The 21,602-nt window shown below is 35.9% G+C and overlaps 1 protein-coding gene across 5 annotated transcripts in view; it reads left to right on the top strand.

The window, feature by feature from the left end:
- The window catches only part of rims2a (regulating synaptic membrane exocytosis 2a), a 145,060-nt gene that overhangs the window by 41,217 nt on the left and 82,241 nt on the right, over window positions 1–21,602 (top strand). Inside the window, exon 1 of one of the 5 annotated variants that reach the window (XM_026283482.1) lies at window positions 4,260–4,822. The exons of 3 other annotated variants lie outside the window; for them this stretch is intronic. In XM_026283482.1, coding sequence (XP_026139267.1) covers window positions 4,701–4,822 — 122 coding nt within the window. In that variant the 5' untranslated portion in view covers window positions 4,260–4,700. Of the gene's footprint in view, window positions 1–4,259; window positions 4,823–21,602 lie in introns of those variants that run through there. One more of the 5 variants, XM_026283483.1, reaches the window with a different exon arrangement.

Genomic DNA, 21,602 nt, shown 5'->3' with positions numbered 1-21,602 from the left:
AGTACACCGACTGAACTGCTGTGAAGAGAGAACTGAAGATGAACACCATTAATATGGATGATAGCAAACAAGCAAATACATTTATCGAGCACAGAATTGTTTTTTCTTTTCTCAAACGTTTTTTTTTTTTTTCGATAGTTAATTTCTGTTCAAAATTTAATGTAATGTGCTTGCAAAATATAGTTCTCTGTGCTCAAAACTTACAATTACTCACTCAGAATTTAGGCACACATATAACGTCATAGATGCAACGTGACACCTAAGTTGAACCACAGACAACAGAAGTTATTTTAGTGTTGAAATTAGTTCGAAAAAATGCATGAGTCATTTTTAGGGTTGAGAGAGCTGATCTTCTATTGTCACAGCAGGTACTGCACTGTAGACAGACATGAATATTGTGTCGTTTGTTGAAGGGGTCAGCACAAGTTTCACTTTAAGTATGATGCAATCAGGTTTCATGCTCTCGGTTTAGCGCTGTGGTATCTGATGTTGTTATATGGAGGTTTTGTCTTGAGAGACTTATTAAGAGAATGAAAGATGCACCTGCAGGAATTCAATATCAGCATTCTGATCTCACACCTGCCTGCTCTCTAGACCATTCAACACTAATGATTTAAATGCACTAATGTTTTAAATCTCTAAACAACTGGTCCAGTTGAACTTTAGCAAGGGCATCTATCTATATATATATCTATCTAGCTATCTTTATATATATATACTGTACATACACTGGCCACTTTATTAGGTACACCTGTTCAATTGCTTGGTAACACAAACTGCTAATCAACCAATCACATAGCAGCAACTCAATGCATTTAAGCATCTAGATGTGGTAAGGACAGCTTGCTGAAGTTCAAACCGAGCATCAGAATGGGGAAGAAAGGGGATTTAAGTGAATTTGAATGTGGAATGGTTGTTGGTGCCAGACGGGCTGGTCTGAGTATTTCAAAAACTGCTGATCTACTGGGATTTTCACGCACAACCATCTCTAGGATTTACAGAGAATGGTCAGAAAGAGAAAATATCCAGTGGGTTAGAGATGATTGAAAGGCAACAGTAACTCAAAAAAACACTCATTACAACCAAGGTATGCAGAATACCATCTCTGAACGAACAACACATTGAACCCTGAAGCAGATGGACTACAGAAGTAGAAGACCACACCGGGTGACACTTCTGTCAGCTAAGAACAGGAAACAGAGGCTACAATTCACACAGGCTCACTAAAATTGGACAATAGAAGAAGGAAAAACGTTGTCTGGTCTGACAAGTCTTGATTTCTGCTGCGACATTCAGATGTTATGGGTCAGAATTTAGTTTCAGATGGTAGAGTCAGAATTTGGTGTGAAGAACATGAAAGCATGGATCCATCCTGCCTTGTCTCAACGGTTCAGGCTGGTGGTGGTGTAATGGTGTGGGGGATATTTTCTTGGCACACTTTGGGCCCCTTATTACCAACTGAGCATATTTTAAACGCCACAGCCTACCTGAGTATTGCTGCTGACCATGTCCATCTCTTTATGACTACAGTGCACACATCTTCTGATGGCTACTTCCAGCAGGATAATGCACCATGTCACAAAGCTCAAATCATCTCAGACTTGTTATTTGAACATGACAATGAGTTCACTTGTCATGGCCAGTGAGTGTGTGTGTGTGTGTGTGTGTGTGCATATATATATATAGGGAAGAAAGGGATCATTGGGGTTCTATATAGAACCATAGGGTTCTTTACTCAACTCCAAAGAACCTTTTATCCTAAAAAGGTTCTATAATGACAAGAATCTTGAATTTTGTGATCATTCACATGCATTCGTAAATGCATTTGAATACACCGAATAATGCAGTGAAAGAACACACTCAAAATGCACATGCGCACTAGTATGACTTCATCATGTAACTTTACATTAGCCTAGATGCATGCACTTTTTAGGCACAAATTGTTTAGTTTTTGAATATACTTGATACTGTTAAAAGGCACATCATTAAAACAAAAAATATGAGTTCACATTTCACACCTAAACAAGCGTGGAAAATGTAATTATAACTAGCTACTTAATTAGTTAAAAATGCCTATCCATATACAGCTATGATTTGCGAACCCTGACTCAAATGTTTCGCGAACCGGCTTTGAACTCCCGAACAGACTCAAATGATTCGCGAACCCGCTTCGAACTCCCGAACTGATTCAAATGATTCGCGATCCTCAAACTGACTCAAATGATTCGCGATCCCGCTACGAACTCCCGAACAGACTCAAATGATTCGCGAACCTGCTACGAACTCCCGAACTGATTCAAATGATTCGTGATCCTCAAACTGACTCAAATGATTCGCGATCCCGCTCCGAACTCCCGAACTGACTCAAATGATTCGCGATCCCGCTCCAACTCCCAAACTGGAGTCAGATGACTCAAATGATTCGCGATCCCGCAACGAACTCCCGAACTGCTTCAAATGATTTGCGATCCCCAAACTGACTCAAATGATTCGCGATCCCGCTACGAACTCCCGAACTGATTCAAATGATTCGCGATCCCCAAATTGACTCAAATGATTCGCGATCCCGCTACGAACTCCCGAACTTATTAAAATGATTCGCGATCCCCAAATTGACTCAAATGATTCGTGATCCCGCTCCGAACTCCCGAACTGACTCAAATGATTCGCGATCCCGCTACGAACTCTCTAACTGACTCAAATGATTCACGAACCCGCTACGAACTCCCGAACTGACTCAAATGATATGCGAACCCGCTACGAACTCCCAAACTGACTCAAATTATTTGCGATCCCAATACACATAATGCTATAAAAGTGTGCACATCAAGAGAAATAAACAGCAGATGTTCATGTTAACAACTTCTTTAACTTGAGCAACGCTGCTAATACACATACATTTGTTAATAAAGTAAATAAAACGAAAACATGAATGTTTTAATGCTAGCCTACGGAATAAAAATAAACGATCCATTCGAAAGTCTCTGCTCATCATGACAGGACCTGGATCAGTGAGCTGCGTCTCGGGCCGATGACGTTACTTCCACGGAGGCATGTTGTACACACCCCTGTCCATTGACTCCGCCCCCACGTCAAAACAGTGCCACCATAAGAGTGATGTGCAGAAAAGTGAAGCGCAAAGGAAAAATGGTATCGCAAGCTCAAACTAGACTGACACGCAAAATAAAAGCAGCGTTGCAAATAAATTAATAGATATGACCATGGAAAATATGTATTGCAAAATCACTGTTTTCATGTTTCATTTGTTTTGCAATTCTTAATTTTTGTTTGCAAAAAGCAAATGTATTTTCCTCAATACTTTAAATAAAATGTTTTAAATTAGTTTTTGTTTTTGTATATTTTAAACAAGGTAAATCTTTCTGATTTATTAAAATAAAAAGTCACATACATGGACATTTCTGGGCTAACCCCCGGATCTCCACTCACCCCTAGAACCACCCCTGTACACACACACATATATATATATATATATATATATATATATATATAGAGAGAGAGAGAGAGAGAGAGAGAGAGAGAGAGAGAGAGATTTTTTCATAGTTACCTTTTTTCTATCTATCTATCGTTCTATCGTCCTATCATTCGATCATTCTGTCAGTATGTCTGTTGATTGTTCTGTCATCATATCAGATGTTCTGTCTACCTATCATTCTATCATTCTATTGTTCTATTTATTCATCATTATATCTGTATATCTCTATGTACTATTCACTTTTTGCAGTCAATTTATCCACCATCTATAGTTATTTTTTCAAAAGAAAAAAACCCATTGTTCTGTATTTTACAAAAAAAAAAAAAAAAAAAATTGCCTGTTTAAAATAAAATTGTTCTATTCTCTTCTGTTCTGTTCTAGTATATACTGAAAAGGAATCATGTACAGTACTTCCAAATGCATGTACAGTAAGCACACATTAATAGAACTACACAGTCTTGATTTTACACTGTAGGTTACATAATCCTGCTAATGGCTTTAACGTGTCTCTCATAATAGAATGTAATTTCTAAGGGCCCTGCTATGCTTTTTTATGCATATAGAACTTTTTTTTTTTATTAGGTCAGAATGCATGTTAAAAAGGCCTCTTTTTCCTTGTGTCCTTAGGGCAGTGCACTCCACAAGAGAGCGTTTTCTGTTCTTCTAGCGCTCTTATTCCTTCAGGTCATCAAGTATCCACACACAATAGTTGTCTTTTAGTGCAGAGCATCTCTCTCCACAGAAAACCCTTAATGATGTGGGAGAAAGAAAGCTCCCTCCTCCTCACGCCACATGCGCTGTGATGCTGCTAGAGGTTGTGTAGTGCTGCTCTGGTGCTCCTGAGAGCGGATGGCTGCTAGATGGAAGAGAGAACCCTGAGCCTTGGCTCTCTTGAATCCTGCGTTTGCGAGGATGTTTATCGCGATGACTTGTGGATAAATAAAGGCGGGAGGGATCTCCGGTGCGTTTAGGAAAACGCAGCGCGTTCTCTTTCTCTATAAGTTCGGATCATAATGACCGGGAGAGTCGGTGTCGGACCGCTCTCCTCTTCCAAACGCACTCTTCACCGGGATCAGAACACATCGGGAAGTTGAATCGTGTTTATGTTGCGCTGGAGATGCGGCGCGTCCGGAGCGAGGAGCGCTGGAGGAGTTTCGTCTGAGGGAAAGAGGGAATATACGCAGGAAAACGAAGAGGAAGAGGGAAAATGCAGTTTGAGACATTGCGTCAGTTCTGTAGCTCGGTTTTATCTCATTTTAATGGGGCTTTCACGCCGCCGCAGAACATTCTGCAGACGGAGCTCCTGGAACAGGCGCTTAGCACCATCGGGTGAGTTTGTGACACATCACAAGTCACTATATTGGCATTTGCTGAAGCAAACAGCAGTGCTTCCGAAGCACGAATAGATAGAAAATGTGCACGTGAAGCGGCTGCGAGGTGGCTTAGCTTCTGTGTAAATGAAATGCCGCAGCCGTTGCTATGACACTCAGAACGCATCTTGTTTAGTGGCGGCTGTGTAAGAAAGGACCAATCAGAGTTCAGTATGCCAATAAATGCAAAAAAGATGCCCAATCGCAATTAACGGTGCGAATTGTACTCACATTGCATCACTGTTGGTTGCAATTTAAATTGGGAAGTTGTCGATGCCTACAATAATAACAAACAAACAAACAAATATTATATATATATATATGATTTAATTTGAGTGATTAAATTGGTATTTCTCTCAAGATACACCATTCATATTTCCAAGAATTTTTCTCATGGCCATTTGGTCCATAGAATATGTGTAGCGGTGTTTGTTTCAAGTGTGAGGAAACTTAGTTATTGCTTACTCATTTGTGCCTTTTGTCTTAATAAAAATATTTGTATTTATTTAGTTCATGTTTGGCGATGAACTGGTGATTTATATATTTTCTAATAAGTATCTAATAATCTCTTTTGAAATCTATTTTGAATCGCGAAGGTATCGATACTACAATATTTGTAATAATTCAAAAAATATATATTTTTATATACATTTTTGTATACCTGGCCTGTATATATTAGTATCTGTCACTGGAAAATCCCTGATCAGTTGACTATAAATTCTGCCAGTTTATCTAGTAACAGTTATGTTTTGTTCTCGCGTCTTTAGAGAAGTGGGCAGGTTTTGAGAGACAGATCCAATTTTAGCATTAAAAGGGTGTCAGTGCTCTTTCACTTCACCGTAAACATCTGAAGGTCCTTAGGGCATGAGGCTGAACGGTGTGTTTCATGCAGTTTAAGTGTTGTGGAGAGCGAGGCCATCGTCTCACTCCAGGGATCTACAGCACGAGTCTCTTCCACTGCCAGCACAAATACACACTCAGCAAATCAGCAAGCTAGAGTTCACTCTCACACCAGGGGTTCGGCGCAAGCATCCCTTTGTTCCTGTGCTTTTGCTCATTCTCACATGGCTTTGAAGCCTGTGCTGCGCTTGATTGGAGGAGGCAAGGTGGGGCTGCCAACTTCTGCTGGTTGCTGAATTGCAGCGATTGCATTTTAGAGAAACGTCACACTGAGGCATTTAATTGACGATGTGTTCTTCTTTATAGAAAGAGTTTTGAATGGAGTTTTTCTGAATTGTGTGTATTCATGATAAACATCGGGCAAAAGGCTTAAGATAATGCCAACAAAATGCCAATTCTTCAAGCCAAAGTCTTCCTTCAAACAGTGGTTACTTCCCTGTACTGACCTATTACTAATGGACAGAGCTGTCTGCCAAAACCAGAGCTGATTCAGTCACACTGTGTTCTTTCTGCTTCAGTCTGACTCTATAAGAGCCTCAGAGATGCCTTCGATGTGGCTGGGAAATTCTTCTTGTTCCCATGTTTGTGTAGTGAGCGTGATGTTGCTGTTGTTGTGTGAATTTAAAAAGTAGAATCTGTTTTATATCTTTATGTGTTGTATGTGTTGAATTGCACAAAAACGGTCATAAATTTGATAATTTCACCTCAAATGAAATTGCAAAAATACAAGTAATAATTTAAATTTCATATCAGTTCTGCGAGTAGAATTTCCTTGCATAAATATTGTGAAAATAATGACAACATGGGGGGGGGGGGGCTATTTGTGCAGTAATGATTCCTTTTTTTCTCTCGTTCTTTTCTGTTTTTTTTTTTTTGTTTTTTTGAGATAATGCATGGCCCAATATATAACCCAATAATATATGAAGGATGTTTTATAGTCTTATTTATTCTAACAAATAAAAAAAACAGTGAAGAACAGAAGAGATAAATCATAATTGAAGTTTCTCTAAGATGGAAAATCCCTTCCCACGAGCCCGGTGCTCCGTGAGGCTGTGTCGCCATGACAACTTTGTTTGATCAATGCTGTGGGTGATGTGTGAGACAGGAAGACCTGCGGGGGAGACAGAGAGAGAGAGGGATGTCCCCCGCACACACAGACCGAGAGACAACCGCAGGACTGCTGTGGGTTTATTCATGAAGCTTCTGTAAACGCCGTCTGAGATTACTTGGCAAATAACACAGATGAGGTGAATGAATGAAACTGAGAAGGTTCCTGTGCCAGAGAAGAGCTTTATGAGCACTTTGAACTTTTTTTGCAATGTATTTTAATGAGATGATGAAAAACTTGACATCATATATTCACCCATATGTAATTAAAAAAATGTTTGACTTTTTTTTTTGGAACATAAATTAAAGCTGCGGTAGGGAACTTTTGACGCTCTAGCGGTTAATAAACAGAACTGCTTGGGTCTTGCGGAAGAACATCGTAGCCGGAACTACTTCTCTCTGTTTATTCCTATGAAGAATCAAAGGTACTGGGTTACTCCGCCGCGGTACCCACGAAGCAATCTAAAATAGTCTGAATATAAACTTATTATAGGTGCACCCTAGTGATTCAGGACAAGCTAAAAACACGGTTTGGAAAATGGATTCATGGTTTACTCGCTTATTATATAAATTTTTCTACATGTTGAACACAAACAAAGTTACGGACCGCAGCTCTGATTGGTTGTTCTCAACGGGAGCGATGGAGTTTCTGCAAATGGCAATAGGACCACTGGGAGGAGCCAGAGGAGCTTGATTTTTTCACAGATTATCTGTCTCATATTCTACTGTCAGGACATAATGACAGGTTTAACAAATATGTAAAAAATATATTTTTACAAAAGTTACCTACTGCAGCTTTAAGATGTTTTGAGACATGTCCCCTCTTTCTCCATAATTATTTGTGAATAATAATTCGTTTCTCAGCGTAAACCGTTTAAATCCTACACCTTTTTTCCCCCAGTACTGGGAAAGTATACAAAACAAATTTAAAGACTGTTAAAAACTGTTTCTGTGTAATTGTGAAATCTACTAGACATTTCTCAGTGAAAATTGCTTTAAAGTAGCCTAAATCCTGCAGCATGTTTTTCAGTGCCTATTCTACAGTTGACAGAGAAATCTATTCTAGAGTTTTAAGTCAGAGATCTCAATATGAAGTTCTTCAAAAAGTCAAATGATCTGAATTGCTATCTACATACATTTTTAGATCTCTTTCCATACTGTATGTCGGCGGTTTTATTTTTCCCTGATCCATGAGAGAGTAACCTCTGAGCAATAGAACTTTCCTTTGCTGTTAAACACATTAGATGGGGTACTGTATGTCCTATCAAAAGATCTTAAGCACCTGAGGGTGGAGAGGAGTAGTTTCTAGCTTGAGGAAGAGCTCTTTGCTATTAGTGTGTTCCACAAACAAACTCCCATCATCCTTTCAGAGAATCAGTTGCGCTTTCTGAGCATGAAAGAGAGCAGATGTCTCTATCTATCCCACATACCATGCTCTGCATTGAGAAAGAGCAGCTCTCTTTTCTGTCTGCTCGCGCTGGATGGATGTTATGAAGCTGTTTGCCGCTGATGGTCACAGCCATATATAGAGCATGTGTTCCTCCACCTGTCACAAGATGTTCCAGGCTGTTATCTGTCAGATCTCACGCCTCTCCCAAAACTGTTTTGTCGCAGTACTATCTCTGAATTTCATATAATGGATATGAAAGATGAAGTAAAATTTTTAATCACAATATCTGTTGATAATCCACTCTAGAAGTGTAGATCAGATCATTTAGTCTTGTAAGAATTTGAGGCAAACTTGAACACAATTTAAAATATTGTTTTTATATTATATACATATATAATTATTATTATTTTTTCTTAAACTGTAGAAGTCGTCAGATTATTGTGGTCGTGTTGGAAAAAAAACATTAGAATAGTCTCCAAAAATATACATTTGACATCCTGATGTCTTATTATTTTTTGCCGAAATCCGTTTTTTCTAACGCTATCTCACGGCCAATTCGTTCGTGTTTTACGAGGTGGCTTATTCGTACGAATTTGTACGACCTCACTTGTACGATTTTATACGATTTATCTAATCCCCAGTGACAGTTAGGTTTAGGGGCGGGGTTAGGTGTAGGTCATTCGTACAAATTCATATGAATTGTGCAACTCGTAAAATACGTACGATTTGGCAACAATCGTATGAATTTGTATGAGTGCGGTCATACGAATTTGTATGAATAAGCCACCTTGTGAAAAATGTACGAATTGCCATGAGATCGGGTTGCTTTTTCTCAGTATTTTTTTAAATTACTGACCACAGGCTTTCGAACAGTTGTGTATCTCATTGCATTTTTCTCTCTAGACTTTGTTCAGCAGTTATGGAAATGTTACATTCCAAAACATCAGTCTTTCGTAGCTTATTGATTGTTCTTTCTTCTTGTTTTTACCCTGTAGCTTTGTGATCCCATGTACTGTAGGTCAAACCCTGACCCACGAAATGTTCATTTCTCATGTGAAGCACACTGATTATCCAGCCCTCGATATTGATTTTTAAAGATCTTCTTATCTGTGATATTCCTTCAGACAACTAGTAATTCCAGCAGAGGAAATTATTTACAAGGAATCCAATCCTTTACCAGTTCCAGGATTGATTGTTGCAGTTATCCACTGGACAATTGTAATTTTGGTTGATAGGATCCTGTTTCTACCACAGTCACAAGAAAGCTATAGAAAGCTTCTGTAACATTTCACAAACATTTGTCTAATAGTGTAACATTATAAAAAAAATTACCTTATAGATATGTTTATTTTCATGCAAGGTTTTAAATGGCATGAGATTGTTAAATACTGTCTGATTTATTTATTGATTTATTTTTTTTGTTGACATAATTGTTCTTAGAAATATTCTATGTACTCATTCAGTGAATATGGTTCAGCCTATACAAAAGAATAATTCTAAATAGATTCATAATATCTATGTAAAGCAGTTTTAGGGGAATGCTAGCATGGCACACGGCAGGACACTGCGTCACTCTTTCACGTTGACTATCCTCTACATGCGGCAGTTGAATGGAGGCTGATCATCAGAGTATTTTGCAGACGTGGGAATTTGTGCGGCATATGGCTGCCAGGCACGTGCCGTCTCAGATGGGTTAGTGTGTGATTGCGGTGGGCGTATCGGGGGTGAATGAGATCGGCATTGGAAAGCCGATGTGATCGCTGTTTTGCATTGATAGCTGCTGTCTTCTGTAGTTTACTTCTCTGTGGTCAGACACCGTTACTGAGACCCAGTGTGATGTGTTCACACTCCATCATTAGGTTTCAGCAGAGATTTTATCTCCCAGGATGCTCAAAACCACACTGCAGAAAAGTATGTGGCTTTTTTTGTCTTGCTAAGAAAAATCCTCCTAGAGAACCAAGGAGTTTTATTTAGCTTTTTGATGCAAGTTTAACGTAATGCCCTCAGGTAACCTGTGGTTATGCTCTGCAGTTGCTGAGACACTTGGCTATTTGCGGTGGCAGTGCAGGAACTCAAGGACGTTTTCAGGTTAGTCAGCGATAAGATGTAAGTCACAAACCTCTCAAAGCCCCGTTTCCTAAAGATCTGCCATCCTAAGTGCTAATATTACTTTTAGGACCATGTGATATGATATGGAATTCACAAATGTAGCTATTATCCAGATTACACTCTTAAAAATAAAATAAATCAGATGTTCTATAAAGAACCTTTAACATTCAGTCCATGAAATGTTCTGTATAGTGCAAAAAGTTGTTCTTTATAGTGAAAAAACAAAAATGGTTTCTTTTAAGAACTGTTGACTGAAATGTTCTTTGAGGAGCCTAAAATGGTTCTTCTATTGCAAATGAAGTGTGTAGTTTGGAAAAGCTACGCTATCATATTAATCAGCTGAGCTAATAAAAAGTGGTAAGGTTAGTAGCATTGCTACTTTTGTAACAGAAAAGGAAATCTGGGTCTTCTTTAACTCTCTTTCTCCCTGTAATAGGTTTGTTTTCCGGCCCATGCGCTCTCAGTCATGTCAGACAGAAGTGATGTTGAGTGAATCAGAGAGCAGAGCTGACGTAGCATCTCGTAAGCTCATATATGTGTGTGTGTGTGTGTTGATGGAGCAGATGGGGAGAGTCAGGCCGCAGCCACGCATGGTTTCCTGGCCCGGGGTAATGTAGCAGGGACCTCAAGCCTCTATAAATACGCTCCAGGAGAATTTCAATGAGACCACCAGCTGGGATGCTCATGTCCATGTTGTCTATCTGCCAGTGCAAAGAATCGAGCACATTTCAGTCCTGTAGATTTGACCATCCTTAAAATTTTTACAGTGATGACATATAGTGATTTGCATTTTTTTTACCACCATGATGACTCATAGTTGAATAAGAAAAACAGTGCTCAGCTATTATTTTAACATTTTCAGTTTTAATTACAATTTTAGTTTACAGTTTAGAAATTGAAACTTCTAGTATTTTTTTTATAATTATGTTTAAATATTTTAGTTTGTCGTTTTAGAACTTAAACTTAACCACTAATTTTAAGTAATTACATTTTGTTTTTACATTTGTTATGTGCTTTTTTATTGCAAGTTTTATTTTTTTTATATTTAATTTTAGCCCTTAAACTTATTATATTGTTTTCAGTTAGTTGCCAAGGCAGCATTTATATATATATATATATATATATATATATATATATATATATATATATATATATATATATATATATATATATATATATATATATATATTTGTTTTGTTTTTCAGTTTTATAAATCTAATACTTAACAACAGCTCTGGTGGTCAAAATTATATTGACTTTAATACCGATCATTTATCTAGACAAATATTACTGTCAGTTGGTGTTTATGGCAAATGAAAAATTATTATAGTACATAAAAAATTAATATTTTCTGATCTCTCCATGTTCACTCTAAGACAAAAATCTGTAGAAAAAAAGTTTTAGGTGGAAAATTAGTACCTTTTCTGTTAAGCTTACATTTTCTTCAATCTTAAAGTAGAGTATGGGTAAAAGATGTTAAATAATCAAAACAGTAAATTCTTTCACAGTACATTGACTCTTATTTGTACAGACAGGCAGTTCAGGCAAATCTCCTTTAGTTTTTTATTGCATTTTCACCTGAAATTTCCGTGCAATTTTCTGTATAGTGTTGCATTTGTCATAGTTTTAGAAACTTGCTGCTTTACAATTTACCTGGCTAAAAGAAGTCATTACCATGGCACTTTTTACAATTTCTTTTTTCTAAGTGTAAGTGTGTGCACATCTCCAGTAATACGAGCAGAAAGCTGTTCTGTAAGCAGATATGAAATGAGCAGTTTAGGACAGATCAGCAGTGCTGTAGACGGATGGATGGTCTCTCTTTCAGCTGTAATGAGTCTAACTCCTTTCCACAGCAATATTAAGCACTCTGAATGTCCATTCACAACACACCATCAGATCGTACAGCAGGACCCTGCATACATCACAGCCAAATGATTACTGTAAGTGCACCGCAGACACAAGCCGTGACGTATGGACAGGGTTTTATTTCTCTAAATGTGTTTTTCTCGTCTCGCTGAAGTGCTACATTATAACGCCGCAGCGCACAATGGAAAGTGTTGCTCTTCTTACATGTTACTGTAATTATGTTGGAGCTTTTTTTTTTTCATAATTGATGACAGTTAAAAATAGATGGTAGAATGGCTGTCTTGGTTTGCTCAGTATCCCCAGGGCAGAAAGCTTACTGGTGCAGAAACGACCCAACTTTAAATTGAACGGGAGAGTTGAAAGGAACTACAGTCGTGCTTTGTGTCTCTTTTTCTTCCACCTGACATGCTCTCTTCTACAAAAGCATTTCACTCTGAGCTCAGGCCTTCTAAAGAAATCCAAGGCCTGTTGTGAATGTTAGATTTCTACATCCACCTTTGTAAAAGAATAATACGATATGAATGCGTGCTAATGGAATGTCACCACTGACGCAAACAGCTTTTCAAGGGAACATGCTGGAGGCACAGACACTGATCCTTCAGTCGCCCACACATTGAATAAGACAGCGCTGAAGGTCATTAAAGGCTTGATTTACAATTATCAGTCTGATCAGCTTAACAGCGTTTAATCAACTTAAACCTTATGATATTGCAAATTCGATTTTCTTTTTCTTTTGAAATATCATCTTTTTTTGACATGCACTGTAAAAAGTTAATATTTGATTGTTTTATGAGAAAATACTATTTCAGTCTTTTTTTAAATTATTCAATCTAACTTGCCTTTTTTTTACTATTTTGTTAAATTTACTAGCCTTTTCTGAGTTCAATTTGTTTCTACACAAAAATATTTCATTGTAGTGTATTGAAGTATTAAACAACGTTGTTAATATTTGATGTACAGTATATTTATGTGTCAAGTTCAAGTCGATTCAGTTTCTTTAGGGTCATGAGCTCTTTTTATATTAAAAATAATTGGAAACACTACAATAAGTTCTCATTCATTAACATTAGTCAGTTCATTAACTAGCATGAACCAATGATGAGCAATACATTTTTTTTTTTTACAGTAGTTATTAACTTTGTTAATGTTGGTTAATAATAATGTTCATGTTAGTTCACAGTACATTAACTAATATTAGCAAACAGAACTTTTGATTTTAATAATGTATTTAATAATGTACTAAATGTTGAGATTTAGATGTAGATGCTTTAGATGTATTTTTATTGATAGGTCATCATAACAAATGTAGTTAACAGATGTTTACAAATGGAATCTTAAATCTTAAATATTGTGCTATACGTAACGAAAACTTCAACTTCCAATCTGTCCTAGTTCTAGTTGTTAAAAACAGATAATGTCATTACATTTATGAACCTTTCCTTCAACACATTACAATGCAATGCTTATTAGACAAATTAATATCAGCTATGAGTGAGGAGGATGTGTTGTGTAGTTCCTCAGCGTGGTTTTTGAGGTTAGATGATTGATGGTAGTTTTAATTCGCCGCTGGTTTTTTATGTCTCCCTCACCCGAACATCTGTCTGCTGTAAGACTGCGGCTGTCATTCAGCTCAAATGCAACTTGCACACTGCAATGAAAAATTCATATTTAGCAGACACACCGTGAGGTGTGTATGTGTAATTTTTCATAACTGAAGGGAAACGCTGTCCTGAAGCTTAGTTGGTTTCAGACAGGAGTAACTCAAGTGTTACTGTAGCTTTCCTGAATGTTCGTTTATGAAAATGAACCCTCTCTCATTCAGACTCTCTCCTGCTCATAACTGTACTCATATTCCCCCAGAAAATGCTTCATTCATTAAAGAACAATGCCAAGGAAGCTTTCAAATACTGTATATTAATGATATAGGTCATACCAAGCTTTAAATGTAAATATTGGCCATGGAATTTATATCAGCAATATGTGACACATGATAATGAGCATGGTAAAAATGCATAAAGCCTGAGTTAGACTAATGATGCTCATTGTTTGGGTTTCAGCTAAAACAATAAAAGTTTAATACAGCTTTATTTATTTATCCACCCCCCCCCCCCATAATTTAGAATGTGTCCTCTTTCATTTGAATGTTTTTACCATGATTTACGGAAGCTATTCACTGAAATGTCATTCAGTGTAGCAATAGTTTATATATATATATATATATATATATATATATATATATATATATATATATATATATATATATATATATAGTTTATATATAAATATATATATAAATATTGTCAGGCTTTTTTTGTTTTACATTTAAATATTACAACTATTTGAAAATCTGGAATGTGCAACCCATTCTCACTCCCAACTCATCACATATTGACAGTTAGTCAGGTCCCCTTGGCGTCCCTTCGATGTGCAGGGTCCTCCACTGTTTTCAGTTGTTTGTATGAAAATAATTTTATATACATTTATACAATTTTATAAATGTATATTATATAATTGGTGGACCTAACCCAACCCCTACCTTTAACCTTTAGAGAGTAAAACATACGTTTTTAATGGCTGAAAATGATTCCGCTCCATTAACAAGCTCACATCTCATTCAAAAAGATACTCATGACGTAATCGGTCACGAGACACACAAGAGCCAACAGCATTTCACAACCGAGGCTGATGCAGGCGGAGACGGCAACCTGTTCCTCTCACAAATCAATCGTATTGCTTCGGAAGCCTTTGAATATTTATTCTTTTTGAATAAATGATGACTGTAGTTGCATCTGCCTGTTAAGTGATTTATTGACAAATGGTAGGTTAAGGGGCAGGGGTTGGGTTACGTGCTCATAAATGTGTAATTAGAGTAATGTATTCCATACTGACGCCAAGGGTTTCTTATTTAAGGACCCTGCGTGTAAAAAAAATGATGCAAAAGGTGTACCATCAATCATTTGAAATATACTACTATTTAGTATGATCACTTTTTCGTTTATTTATTTTAATGAGTACATGCCAGAATAAATAAGTGGTTAAAATACATAAAAATATGTTGCGCTGAATGAAGATGGAAAATGATTTCACCAATATTTTGGCAATTTGGGGCGTCTCATCTATGACCCAAGTATAAAAGAAATATGTAATCAATGCATTCACACCACAATCAGTAGAAGCTTTCCAGTAGGATCTGAGGGCAGCATCTGTCTGTCTCTTTATGTTTGTGTGAGTTCGGGAGTCTTTGATGGCTCTTTATGGGGACTGGCGTGCTCTGATGTGGCTGGAGTTTGTCACACTTCACTTCCAAACCGGTTTATTTCCTCCTGGGCCCAACGAGCAGCGCAGGATGTTAATTGCAGGCCTCTGGTGTTGATTGCTCAGCTTGTCGGTTGCAGTTTCCTGGAAAGTGTGTTTGGGCTGATCTGTCCAGGCCTCTCCAGTTGACACCAATATGCATAATTACAAACTTTGTTTGAAACATAACCATGCTTTAGGGTGTTTGGTGTTCAATTCCGCTTTAATATTTGTGTGTTTCAATAATCAGGCAATAGCCACATACAGATGTTTGTCTTGATAAATTTTCTGTTGGTATAATGAATCCCACATAATTCCATTCTGGTCATTCTGTTTAAATTCCCAATCAATAATAATAATAAATCAACATCCCTACACAGTTTCCCTCAGAAATGTCAAATGACTGATTTAAAATTAATTGCTAATGATGATGATGTTTTACATAAATCTCATTAAAAATGGAAATCCAGTTATTCTACGACTTCAGCCATTGTTCATGTGTCCTAATTTTTCATTTGATTGAAGTCCTATAATAATAATGCTATGCATTTTATTAAATTTTGCTATTTTTATATAATTTTATTTAAATCCTACTTTTATAATACCATGGTTCTAAGGACATTTTATTTTATTCTATTTTAATTATATAGCATTTTATTTTATTTTAAAACATTTTATTTGAATATTTAATAATGTTATCAAATTATATTTTAAAAATACAAAATGTTTTTATGTGTATTATTTTATAATTGCTTCCCTCAGAATTTACTGAAGTAAAACGAGTTGCTAGTGGTTTCATGTTGACTTAAAAATCACATAAATCCAATGAAATCAAAATCCTGTTATTTTAATCCTCCATCTATTAATTTTTGTTTTCCAAGTGTCATAATTGCTTATGTCCATTTTCTAAAAGCTATCAAGTGTGGTTTAACTGGGCTGTGACTAAATATTAGTTATTTTAACTTGCTGCTTTAGGAAATACATCAAGAAAAGAGACATATTTCTTAATCCAACTCAAAGGGTCTTTATTGTACTTAGGCCTATGAAAGCTGTTTGATTTCAGACTTGAACTAGCATGTGTCCTGTTGTGTGTGTGTGAAAGTGTCTTGTTGGTGAGCTGTGGAAGGAGAGAGGCGTTCCCCAGCCTGCACTGATTCTCCTGCTTTATTCTTCAGGGGTTTGGCCTATTTTACACTCAGCTAGAGCTTCACGAGAGCAGGCCTGCTTGGCCTGAATGCTGCTGTTTGAAAGGATATGGGGTAAATGTGGCAGGAACACATGGCTGTCTGCATCGTGTTTGGAGGGGGGCGTCGATGACGTTCACAGGCGGGATGCAGTGCTGTGCTTCTTCCTGTGTCTGCCTGTTCTGAAACCATTCACAGTGTGCTGGCCATGAGTGCCAGTGTTCTACCAACTGTTCTGCTGGGACAATATTATATTAATTATTATATAGGTGGAGGTGTACTATGGTATCCTTTCACATACATGTTTACCTGTTATGGTACTCTACCATTTTATTATTTTTAAACAAATTCAATTAATTTCATTTTTATTTTTGTTTGGTTTTATTTTATTGAAAATAATACCATGTTTTTTAGATGCATATATTTTGTTTTTATTTGTATTTACAATATTTTATATACAGTACATTGGAAGCTGCATTTATTGAACTCCAATCATAAAAATACCATGGTTTTAATCATAATACTATGGTTTTCAAAAACATTTATTTTATTTTTATCTGTATTTATATTTAATATGATTTATATATAAACAAATATTTGACTGAAGTCCTACCATAAAATTACTTTGATTTTTGGGGATATTTTTAAAATGTCTATTTAAAGTTTTTATTTCAATCATTTGTTTTTTCATTAATTTTTTATACATATTTGGTACGTGTACAGTACTATGGCAATATACAATTTTTTTTTTTATTATTATTATTTTTTTTTATTAAAGTCCTACCATATTGATAACATGTTTTTATTTATTTATTATTTTTTTAAATCATGTCATTGAAAACACAGTGTTCTTTAGTATATTCAGTACTATGACAATAACATATTGGTTTTATGTATTTACATTCATTTGAAAGCATACTATGATAATAACATGTTTTGGTGCATGTATCATTCTTACAGTTACCATAGTATGTGATTAAGATAATCATTTAGTACCTGATTACAGTGTATAAAAATACCATGGTATTACTGTGGAGTGCCATCACTGTATTCACTGTAGTTTGCTTCAGTTTAGAAAGGCTTGAGTGGAGAAGAGCACCTCTGTTTTTGATAATGTTTAGTGTGTCCATAAACAGAAAGACTTTCAGTGTAGTAGTTTCTGTTCGGATGTTGACATTTTCTGGACATGTTTGCCTAAAGCTATTGCATGTTCCAGTGTATTATTTTGCAAAGCAGACGGAATTAGATTTACAAAGATAATCATCTTTGTCTTAAAAAAAAAAAAAAACAATCAGGATGTATGAGCACAAATTGGTGATTTGTTTGGTTAGAGAGAGCTGTTTTGTTCTGGCACACAGTTACACCAGATTAAATAAAAATCCTCTAGCAGAATTTCCACCAATCAGCAGCAATCTGAAGCATGTAATGCTGCCCCTGTCCCATAGAAACATCTCCACCTCTGCTCACAGGTCATCCGCTCAACCTGTTTCAGCCCCGCCCTGGGCTCCGGGCCCCAGCATGCCTTGCGGCTGCTTATAAGTCAGTGGGCGCAATTCTTCAACACATTTTAGTCAGTGTTATCTGGGATTGACATGAGCGCAGTGAGGGAAGATTTGATTTGTGTACAGACAACGAGAGGATTCTAATGCTGTTAGAGGATTGAATTAGAGTTTTTTTTTTTGTATTATCAGTTTGTGTGGCCTAATTTCAGTAAGGTTGTGGCTGACTGTTGAAGGTACGTATAACAATTCTCTGTTTTCTTTCGTTTAGAGCCGGGAACCTGGAGGCCATAATTTTGTGTTGATTGTGTCGTTCTCACACTCTTGCTCATTATGGACACTCAAGTTCTTTTGCTCTCACACCACATTAAGGCCTTGGTGTTATTTTTATGTATTTCTTCTGAAATGGCTTAAAATTGTTTCCCTTCATTTAGGGATGGGGATTTTGGTCATTTTGCCTATGCGGATAAATCAATCATCAGTACTCGAATAGCCGTTGATGCCCTGGTCTGAAAATCAGCACGTACAATTTGGAACCCGAACATTGTTTTTATTTTATTTTTTTAATATCTAAATATTATTCAATGGATATAAAATTTGACAAATAGTAAGTGCAATAATAAACACTGAATTAATTTGAAAAAAAAAAAAAAAAACGAATAAACACAAGGGAAATATTCACTATCGGTAAAAATTCAGCTTTGAGGTTACAGGAATAAATTAGATTTTAAAATATATTTAAATAAAAAACTGTTATTTTAAATATTATTTAAACATATAAATATTTCATTGTAATTAATATTTCAGAATTTTTGCTGTACTTTGAAACAATTAATTGCAGGCTTGGTGAACAGAAGAGAATATATAATATATTGTGAATATATATATATATATACACATATATAAATTCACAATATATTATATATATAAATATATATATTCATGTACATTTTTATTTTTTACATTATCCACAGTTCACAATCTTCAGTATTTATCTGCATATATTTTACTATTTTACATTTTAATACTTGAATAATACCACACAGGATGTTTTGTGACTCAAATGGATCATTTAATCAGAGATTAATTGAAACGATTAACTGAAGCATTACCATTTGATATGATTCATTGAACTGAATTGAACTAACAGACTCTAATTCTAGCATGATGGTAATCGTTCATATACAGAAGTACCATATGACTATATGATACTCTACATAGTGCTAATCTCCATACCAAAGTACTACCACAGTACTTTTTTAAGGGGAAGCCAGAGATTATATAGTTTTTTTCTTCTTCTGTGGAGTAGGCTTTGACTTGCTTTAACAGAAAATGCTATATTTAAGAGTGTTTTTATTGCAGTGAAGTTTGGTTGCATATTGACTAGACAGTGTTAGCGTGCTGAATAATCTGTCTTTGAGAAATCTGTGTGCAGAGCTTTGTCCCAGTATTACACACTAAACTACAGCTAGCATTGTTAAAAATCTTGTGTAAGTGGGTCAGTTCGTAGTGACACTTCCTCTAACCCTCTCTTTCTGTATCCGCACAGCTTTCAGATTCTGGTAGAGACACTGCTGGTTAGCTGCACTACTAATCATGCTAGGGATAAAAATAAAATGCAGTGGGTTAGTGTGCAGATAGGAATAATGCTGTGTAATATGTGACCTGTGTCTGTCCACCTGCACACTGAACACAGACGCTCTGCCCAGCTGTGCTATCAGTGCTTTAGCATAGAGCAGGTGGCGTTAGCGATTAAATGAGCATCTAGTGCAGTTTATTTCCTAAACTGGTGTGTGATGTAATGCATTGGCCTTCAAGGTGTGTGTTGGTGTGTGTTCATAGAAGTGATGATGGATAAAATGAGTGAATGAAAGGCAAATCGAAAAATTATGATGTTTTACATCCCAAGTAACATTCTTCAGCTATGCTTTAAGCATAAGTACTTCTAAAATAAAGGGAAAGTTTACTTTTGGTTGTGTAGTATAGGACAGTATCAATGTTATATCAGCAATATAGCTGTGTTATTTTGATATCATTGATTTTTTTTTTTGTGTTTTAATTTTAGTTTAGATTTTTTTTATGTATTTTATTAAATTTTTCAATTAAAGTTTAAACTTTTTATGTTTTTTTTTTTTTGTTTTTTTGGTGTTATGTTATATGTGTGTGTAGCTAATCGAAAGCTGGCAGTTGTGGTATTGGCTAATGCTGGCTGTATTTACTGTCATATATTAGGTTCATACATTTAAAACTGCTGTTCATAACACAGTCCCAAACACAAACAGGCGTCTGCTGCACTGGATTTGTGAATGGTGCACAACTGTCAGGCTGCTGTTGAATAATGCAACAGGAACACGGCGGCTATAGTAACGCAGAAGAGACGATCATTAATCAGTCAGTGCATGTACACGCTCAAATACAGCTCACAGATCGCTCCAGACCCTTGAACAGCACACTACTGACCACAGAGAGCTGTTGTTGAACTGCAGCGTTCTTGTTGCAAGTACACTAGCTTCATATGCAGGTCAAAAGAACATTCAGCATGTTTAAGTTTGATGTGATATTTGTTGTGATTTGATATTTGCATCACAGGGGAAATATGTTTCTTAGATTTATTGCTGTTTTATAGTTGAGCAACTTAAATTTCTGTTTCATTTCATGCATCAGCATTTTCCTAAAATTAATAATAATAATAATAATAATAATTATGGACATATAGTAATAGTTTAGGGAAAAAAATGAATGTGGAAAGTGTAGCTCTGATTATTTGAAAATAATATGATCACATTGAGACTTTTCTTCCATTATTTAATATTTAATGGAATCATATATTCATTATTTAATTTATAAAAAAATATTGATGAGGCAAGTTTGACTTTATCTGATGACATAAGTTTGTGTTTACATTGAGACTGCTCAGATGAATTGTTTTCGAAAGAATTCAATGAGAACTGTTTGAATTCATATTGAGATTTGAGAAGAATTTGATGAGAAATTTTTGAAGTTATATTGAGATTAAGCTCCGATTAATCAATTTAAGAATTTGATGAGGAATGTTTAAATTCATATTGAGACTTTGCTCAGATTATATATGATTTGAGAAGAACTTGAAACACTTTTGAGTTCATGTTGAGACTTTACTCAGACTGTTTGTTTTCAAAAGATTTTGATGATAAATGTTTGAGATCATATTGCAATTTTTGATCATATTTGTTTTCAAAATAATTTGATGTGATACTTTGGGTACTTTTTGTATTGGACCTTTGCAGACATTAAAGAATGGACATGTTGAGATCTGTTTTTCAACCCTACAGATGTTCCCTTGTTAGTGTGCATGTACAGTACATGTGTTAGTGTGCTGTGAAGTCGTATGGACAGAAATCTCAAACACAC

The sequence above is a fragment of the Carassius auratus genome, chromosome 16, assembly GCF_003368295.1.
Source record: "Carassius auratus strain Wakin chromosome 16, ASM336829v1, whole genome shotgun sequence".
Taxonomy (NCBI): Eukaryota; Metazoa; Chordata; class Actinopteri; order Cypriniformes; family Cyprinidae; genus Carassius; species Carassius auratus.
This window is presented reverse-complemented; position numbering and strand designations above follow the sequence as displayed.